General features: G+C 42.4%; 1 protein-coding gene across 1 annotated transcript; it reads right to left on the bottom strand.

Annotated features, from left to right (window-relative positions):
• Positions 1–2,921: 2,921 nt before the first annotated feature.
• On the bottom strand, positions 2,922–4,001 carry LOC118829914 (proteasome subunit beta type-5-like). Its single transcript, XM_036736735.1, has 3 exons — positions 3,985–4,001; positions 3,265–3,458; positions 2,922–3,208 (listed from the first exon to the last, which is right to left on the bottom strand). The coding sequence occupies exons 1-3, from the start codon at positions 3,999–4,001 to the stop codon at positions 2,922–2,924; spliced, it is 498 nt and encodes a 165-aa protein (XP_036592630.1).
• Between the last annotated feature and the right edge of the window lie 4,689 nt (positions 4,002–8,690).

Here is an 8,690-nt window from a genome sequence, read left to right on the forward strand (position 1 = left end):
CCAACATCAAACATTTTTTGTTTTTGGTATTTCAAACTTGGTGGTTCCATCGCTGCCTTGTTTTGTGTCCCCTTCTATAAAACTACTCTGTTCTGCATTTTTTAAAATGATCAATTGGTACTTTTTTTAGTATTAATATTACTACTTCTCTTTTCCACTTCTTCCCACCACCAAAAGACTAAAAGCCCTCCCTTGTAAGAAATGTAGTCTCAAATCCACACATGCTCTCTGAAAGTGTTTCATTCAGCACCTCTGAAATTCTCAGCTTTTTCTGAAGTCATCCCTTTTATAATTAATTAAAGCACAGTAATATTCCATGACATCAATAGACCATAATTTGTTCAACTGATGGTGACTCCCAGTTATTTGCTACAGCAGAAAAATGCTATAAGTATTTTTGTATATATGGGTTCTTTTCATTTCTTTGTTTGCCACAAAATTTGTTCCTAGTTTTAGAGCTATGTCAAAGTGAAGTGGGTTGGTTTAGGAGAAAGTGGGTTTCCCCTCAATGGAGATATAAGCCTGGTAGCGGTGTTTCTGGATCAAAGTTATATGCCCAGTTAAATGACTTCTGGGCTACAATTTCAAATTGCTTTCCAGAATGGACCACTTTACACGTGTACCCGTCTCTCCAAGTTACACTATTATCTCCTGCTATTGTCCCCTTTGCAGTTTCATGAGTATAAAGAAGAGCCTTAAAGTTGTGCACCTCAGTCAGTAAACAAACATTTATTGAATGAATTACCGTGTGCCAAGCACTGCTAAGTACAAAGAATACAAAGAAAGGGAAAAACAATATCCCTTTCTTAAGAGGAATAGGAGACAGCGTACAAGTGACGCATGTACAAGATAGATGCTGTGAGACTGGAAAGTCATCTCCAGTAAGGCACGAGCAGTGGGATGGACCGGAAAAGGTCTGCAGAAGGAGGAATTTGAGCTATTTCCGGAAGTCAGTAGGTGCAGAGCCGTGGAGCAGGAGGATGGGGTATCATTTGGGAGGACCAACAAGTGGACCAGTATAGTTTGATTTCAGTGTACGTAGGGGTTGAATAAGTAAAAAGACTGGAAAGGTAACACGTTTGTAAAGGGCTCTCTAAGTATCAAAAGCATTTTATGTTGATCTTTGAGGTGATAGGGAACCCCTGGGGTTTATGATGTGGTCAGGGTCTTAACCACTGAAATTAATTGAACAGAGAGACCATATTTAGACCTACACTTGAAATCACTTTGGCAACTTTAACAAAGATATTGAGCCTGGGGGTGAGGGGTGGTGACCTGAAAAATATAAATTAAATCATAAAATGATTTTTTTAATCACTCGGGCAGTTTAGTGGATGATAGATTGTTGTGGGAGGTCTGAGGAAGGGAGACCAACCAGCGGGCTAGTGCGATAAACAACTGTGTACAAATAAGATATATACAGGATAAATTGGAGATAATCTGAAAGCAAAGCATGGAGATTAAAGGGGACTCTTTTTGAAAAGACGGAACTGAGACGTGAAGGGAGCTAGGAAAGCCAGGAGATAGAGGTTCCAGGCATAGGGGACAGTCAGTGAGAACACTTGGGAGATAGAGATACCTTGTTTGAGTCAGTATCACAGGATCTCGATATAAGACTGGAAAGATAGGAAGGGGCCAATTTATTAAAAGCTTTAAATGCCAAATAGAGATTCTTATATTTGATCTTGGGGGTAATAGGGAACTGCTGTAGTTGATTGTGTAGGCGGGGAGGGAGTGACATAGACTTGTTCTTCAGGAAGATGAGTCTGAATAGAGAATGGACTGGAGTGGGGAGGGGCTTGGGGCAGGGAGACTAGCTATCAGGCTATTGCGATAGTCTATTCATGAGCTGTTGAGGGCTTATATAGCAGGATGGTAGCGATGGGGTGCTTGGATGCTTGTGCTGGGACCTCAATTACAAAATCACATTTCTCCCTAGCTTCAAAAACACTATCCCCAACAGTTTTCTCCCCAGCCCAAGGACACGAGTGGGCCCCAGTAAGACAAACTACCTTTCCCCACAATTACTCATGAGTGGGCCCCAGTCAAAACAATCTTCCCCCAACACAAAAACAAGCTGACCTCTGAAGAAATTCTCTTGCAACAGCAGGACTATCTTGTAACCACAGAATGATCATGTACTGATTGCCAAAGTTATCTCATTCAATCCAGAGGTCAAGCTACAGTCATCAACTCTCAGAGCTATCTTGGTGTGGACATAATAGACCAAAAATACACCCCTGAGAAACCCCTTCCCCTGGTCTCCAGTAGGGAATGACACCTGTGCCCAAGGTTGTAAGTTATCACCTAATTAGATCACCCACTACTTTTCCTATATAAGCTTTAGCAACGTTTCTTGTGAAGTTTCGGGTTCCTTAAGAACTCCGGCCTGCTGAAAAGTGTACCAGTAGACATTGCCACTTTGACTTAAAGAATGCTTGAGTCCGTGAATTCATTCCAGATGAGCCTATCCCCTACTGTCCTCAAGGGGTCCAGGAATCTTCCCTTCCCCCTCTTCCCCCCCAACTGCATCCGTAGCAGTGTAAGAGGCAGATGTTATAAGGGTAGAAAAGATAGGACTTGGCGAATGTTTGAATGGGGGTTTGGGGAGGAGGGCAGTGACTGCCATGGTGGATAGAGCATTGGGTCTGGAATCAAGAAGATGTGAGTTTATTTTTGGGGGGTGGGGGGGGTTGAGTTGTATCATGTTAACATAAAAGTAAAATGAACATTTGCTTCTGTAGCAGCTTATTAACAAGTCAGTAACATACAGAGGTCGATGAAGAGTTGCTTTAAAAAATAGTCAAGTCCTAGACAGGAAAAAGAGCCAGGTCCCTTTCCAGTTCTGGATGGTGAACTGTCTCCCTGATACCAAATATCAGTCACCCCAAAAACCCAGAAAGCAACACCCCCAACCTCCTTCAGAGGGCGGCTCCCTGATACTGGTCATTCAGCTCAGCTACGTTGTCACTGGAGACACAGATCCAGCCATCTTCTCGGACGTGGTAGAGGTTGACCACACCTCCGGAGTTGGCATCCCGATATGTGGCTCTCCAGGCCAGGGCATAGGCCTCTTCCACAGAAAGATCAAATGGGTAGCCCTGGTCCATAATGCTATAAGCATAGACTGAACCGGAACCCACAGAAAAGGTGACTCCAGAGACACGGCTTCCCTCACTGTCCACGTAGTACAGGCCTTCTTCACTGTCTGGGAGGCGATGTACGAACCGGCTGTGGCCCAGGAGTCCACAGCAACAATGATACCATGCCAAAACTCGAAGGCCGGAGTGGTGGTTCCATGAAGAAGCTCGATCCCCGGCTCGTCTGGGGCACCCCAGCCGGGAGCCACCAGGCACAGCTCATCTCCGGGCCTTCCCGGACCCAGGTCCAGCAGGTCCGAGCGACCCCCGAGCCCAAAAAACCTGACCCCGTTCGCAGGCAGCGGGCTCTCCAACACACTGGCCAGCGCCACGTTTACCAAGGGAAAGCGGAAGTCCCGAAGATGTGAGTTTAAATCTGCCTCAGACACTTAACAGCAATGTGACCTTGGCCAAGTCATTTAACCTCTTCCTGAGGTTCCTCAACTGTATTATGGGGATAATAATAGTCCCTACCTCCTAGGGTTGTTGTGAGAATTAAATGAGATAATATTTGTAAAGCACTTGGGACAGTGATGAAAATTCCAGCAACAAGGTCACCTATTCTAGGTATTTGGGTGCTGAGTTTTGGACGCCTTCTGCCGTTTGCTTCATAAACTATGTGGATTACCAACCCGGGCTTTTCAAGATTACCCTTCTGTAATTTCCAGGGGTAGTGACCCAGTCCTGAGTTGCCTTCATAACTCCAACGTATCCATAAATAAATCTGAGTGACTCGACTGTGAAGTGTTTATCAACATGTTTTGGACTGAAACTGGGTGTAGATAAAGGGTTTCTAATTTTACTGCCAACAACTCTAATACATCCTAGTATATAAAGGACCTACCTTCGAATCTTAGTCATTGCATAAACTCCATCCGGAAATAATGACTTTTATGTGGTCATTCTGAATTCGTCCATCTGTTGTTACCTAGAGGTCCGCTGCTCTCTCCATATAAAACAGTCTTTATCATGCAAAGGTTGAACGCCGATTCCCTCTTGAAGCAGGGCCATTTATGTGATTGGCCTTGGGTTGTCCTTGGCTTGTGTGGGGGATATGGGTCCTGGTGCATCTGTGGAGGCTGGCACTGTTGATTAGAGCTGGATTTTGGTTATTTGGCTGTGTGGGTATAGGTCTTCCTTACAAAAGGCTGTCAACAAAAGCTGCATAGACAGGACTATTGCAAAAGCCTCCTAAGAGCTCCTCCCAGCTTTGCTCTCCAATCCATCTTTACTACTACTCCCAGAAAAAAAAAAAAACAAACAAACCAACTTTTCTTATGCAAAAATCTGGTCAAGGCACTTTTCTACTCCAAAATCTTAAGGAGATTCCTTTTGTCTCCCAAAGGAGGTGGTTTCCTTTTTTGTCATTCAAGATCCTTTATGAAATTGTCAGTAAGCCAGTCAATTAGCACCTTCTATGTGCCTGGCCCTGACCTAAGTGACTGGAAATACAAAAAAAGCAATTTAAAAATAGTCCCTGCTGTCAAAGAGTCCACAGTCTAATAGGGGAAACTACATTCAAATTGATGTTGTAGCACTTTACCAATTTCCTTTCCGTTCAAACTCTGGCTCCTGAAAATGCCCTTCGCTATCACTTCTTTTCTCAGAAGTTCCCTAGGCCTGGAATGCCCTCCATCCTCCTCTGCCTATTAAATTCCTCCTTCCATAAATGTCACCTCATCCAGGAAGCCTTTCTTGATCTACTGTTGGTAACATCCTTCCCCTTCATGCTGCATGGCCTCTAATACACTTAATCATGTAATATTTTGCTTTTTAGTTATCTGATTTACTGGGGGTCTTACTCAGATCATAAGCTGCATGATGGCAAGGACTAAGTCTTATTTAAATAAGTTAGTAAGTTTGTATGATATAATATTCATAAAACTAATTACATAATAAATTAGTAATAAAAGAGTAATTTATTATTTACACAATACTGATGTAATAAATAAAACTCTTCTCCAGTACTTACAATGTTCTGCATGTAGTAGATGATTTATAATGAATTTTATATGAATAAATGTATCACGGATAAGATCATAGATCTATCATAAGATCAGTTTTCTCTTATGAATGAGGAAAGTGAAGCCCAGAGAGGTTGTTACTTTTTCTAGGTCATACATCTAGTAAATAACAGAGACAGAATTTGAATAAAAGTTTTCTGATTCCAAATCTGGTGCTCTTTTTGCTGTAAAAATCGAGGTTGCCCATGGTAGGATTAGAATAAAGTTAGTGAATGAATCCAGGTAGGACAGCAGGATTGAGTCTACTGGCCACAGGATTGAGTCTACTGGGGTGGGAGTTGGGGAGGAAAGTGTTCTCCCTGGCAGCAGGTCATGTTGCAGTTCTAATTTCAGTTCTCTATGAACTGTGCTTTTTCAGTTCTTTTTTGCTTCGGGCCTCACTTGCTTCTGTCTGCTTTCCTCTTGTACTTAGCTGAACTCTTGTAACATCCCTCTCTGAAGACATCAAATTGTAGAAATTCAGAAGTTACCCTGGAGGTTATCTAGTCCGGGAAAGGCCTTTCCCAAGCCAGGCAAAGCCAGGATTCATGCTTAGATCTTATGACTCAGAATTCAGTGTTCATGTGTGGGTTGTTTTCCATTACTCATATCACCTGTTGGCCTCTGGTATCATACATAGGTGGGCGTGGCCTGTAAATCTGCTGAGGGGCACAGCAACTATTCCTCTCACCCTAGTTCTCCTTTTTAGCTAGATGCTCATCGTCATCCTCCATAAGCATTTGTAAAGTGCCTAAGACACTGTGCTAAGTGCTAGGGATACAAAGAAAAACAAAAACAGGGAACAACCTGTAAACAACTATCTACACACAAGATATATGCAGTGTAAATGGAGGGTGATCTCAGATAGTGCTGCCTTATCTATAAGACCGCTGAGGAAATTAAGTGAGTGATATCACTTGGAGGAAGCAATATGCTGTAGTGGAAGGAATAATTTCTGATATTTGTGTGACTTCAGGCCATTTATAAAACATTTTTTGATCTCAGTTAATTCATCGTAAAATGACAGCATCAAACAGGATGAGCTCTAAAGTTCTTTTAGCTTTAAATCTACCATCTTATGATCTACGATCACCATTTCCCCATCAAGCTGCTGAGCCAAATTCTCTCACCCTGCCTTCTCCCAGCTCCTGGAAGATAGCTTGTCATGAGGGCCTATGGCTGATGAGGGGCCAATGTTTGGACTTACTTCTGAAGGGCATTCTAAGGCATCATGGAGCTGATAGTGAGTAGTAGGAGTGGGTGGTGGGAGCTAAAAAGGTGGTAGGCCTTAATTCTTAGCTCAGAAGAAGAGTGGGATAGGGTTGCATTTGGGAACATGGGCAGAACCTTTAGTAATTCCCAAGGTGCTCCTGACTAGTGGAGAGACACTGATAGTGTGAACTGAGAGGGTGCTCACTGCTACCTTCTACCTATCCAAGTCTGCTGAGAATCTCACTGAAATTTTCACCCCCAACTTAAACCTCTCACACCACGTCCCACCCATGCACAGCTAGGGAGTACGAACAATGCTGACTTACTTCTCAAGAAACCTGCCCTTTGCACAACTTGACAGCTGCCCTGAGTGACCTCAGAGTTGACGGTTTCACAAGAGTCTCTCTTGCTGTCAGAGACTGTTTCAGGACTATGAGTCAGTCTAGAGGTCAGCTGAGCAGAAATTCCTGAATGAGTTATATTTTGGGAGAAGAAGCCATCAGAAAGGACTGAAACGTCCGAGCCAATTTGTTTTAGGACCTCTGCTCTAATATACAATATAGCTTCATCTCAGTTTAGTCACATCTTATCAGAGCTACCTGGAGGAGATTAATTATTTAATATGTATTAAGTGCTTTATTATGAAAGATAGCATACTGTATAGGAAAACGCATTAGTCTTGGAGTCGTGAGACTTGAGTTTGATTCTTGGCTATGGACAAGACACCTCACCTCTGGCTTCTGTGTACTGCTCTGAAAAATAGGGATTATCATACTTATTTTACTTACGTCATAGAGTCATTGTGAGGATGGAACTTTGTGTACTTTAATTATCGACAGAATTACGAATTATCATTACTGTAAGTAAGATGGGGAGTGCCATTCCCCCTCCCTCCATGGAGTCTTGGTTGCCCTTTCTGACCAAGGCAAGCTGAGCCTTCATTCCTCTTTCTGTTCACTCTTTGTGCTTTTCAATATAACCCACTGCCATTTTGGTGAGCTTATTTGCACCCATGTGTTAATGGGGGTGGGTGGAGGGGTGAGAGTACAGGAGTTAGGATCCTGACAGCTCTCTTGTTGCCCTTGGATAATATATACATTTTATTAGGGCTTTTCTGGAGATACTGCCTACATCCTTACGGTCACACCCAATAGAGAGTTGTTAATGGTGGCAATTAGTGGTGGTAGCCTGTTCTTAGCGTAGTACCTAAAACATACAAAATATTTAAGAAATGCTTTATCTTTCATTCACCATGTACTTGATACTCCCCTTTTTGCGTATGGAGAAACTGAGAGAAGAATCAATTCTCCCAGGGTCACAAAGCTATTAAGGGCTTACATCTAGATTCAAGGCCAAGTCTTTTGGGTTCAAATAGAGGTGAGAGGTTTTTATCTTTGATTTTGTTTTTTTAAAGCTGTAAAATTCTGTATGTAGAGGGTGTTGGATATTGTCTTGGTTTCTGTGGCCCCATTTATGTGGTCCTTTGTTTAAAAACTGAGGATATCTCCTTGACAAGTTATGAATGTGTCAGGACTAGTTCATTCACCCAAGCTAGAAAAGGAAGGAGAGTTTACTGCTTATGGATTGTTTATGGATATGACAGCAAGTCCTCAGTTTTTTAAAATTTTGAATAATTAAATAAAACCCATGCTATATTCAATATCTTGTTAGCCTGAGTGCTTGCACAGGAACCGAAACAGAAATGTGAGATGTGCGAGTTTGCAGACATCTCCACTCCAAATGTTCATACGGACTCATTGTGCCTGACCTGTGGCAGAGCCTTCTGAGGTCATTTTGGTCTGCTCGGCCACAGGTGGAACTACTACACCTTGACCCCAACACAGTGATGTCATTTTGGTCTTCTTTGAGAATGAAGGACAACCACCAACACCACCAGTTCATTTTACAGATGAGGAATCTGAGGCAAACAGGGTTAAGTGACTTGCCCAGGGTTACACAGCTAGCAAATGTCTGAGGTCAGATTTGAATTCAGGTCTTTCTGACTCCGGGCCTGACACTTCATCCACTGTGCCATCTAGCTGAGGTAGATGAGGTAGGTAGAGGTCTGATTTTACAGATGAGGAAATTGAAACACCAAAAAATAACTTATCCATGGGTACACAGTGAATGAAAGAGTCAGATTTTGAACCCAGGATTCCTTGCAGAATCAAAGTTTCAGAATTGGAAGGGGCCTCAATGGCCACCTCTTCCAACCCATAGCAAAAGAATGTTATATATATATATATATATATATATATACACATACACATATATATGTACATATATATATGTTATAGTCATATATACCATAACATACCTGTTGTAGTCAAAGTAA

The sequence above is a fragment of the Trichosurus vulpecula genome, chromosome 8, assembly GCF_011100635.1.
Source record: "Trichosurus vulpecula isolate mTriVul1 chromosome 8, mTriVul1.pri, whole genome shotgun sequence".
Classification (NCBI taxonomy): Eukaryota; Metazoa; Chordata; class Mammalia; order Diprotodontia; family Phalangeridae; genus Trichosurus; species Trichosurus vulpecula.

Excerpts from the sequence above, each read along its gene's own strand:
- LOC118829914 (XM_036736735.1), bottom strand. Across the intron at positions 3,209-3,264 it reads GGCCTTCGAGTTTTGGCATG|ACAGTGAAGAAGGCCTGTAC; the intron begins GTATCATTGTTG and ends ATCGCCTCCCAG.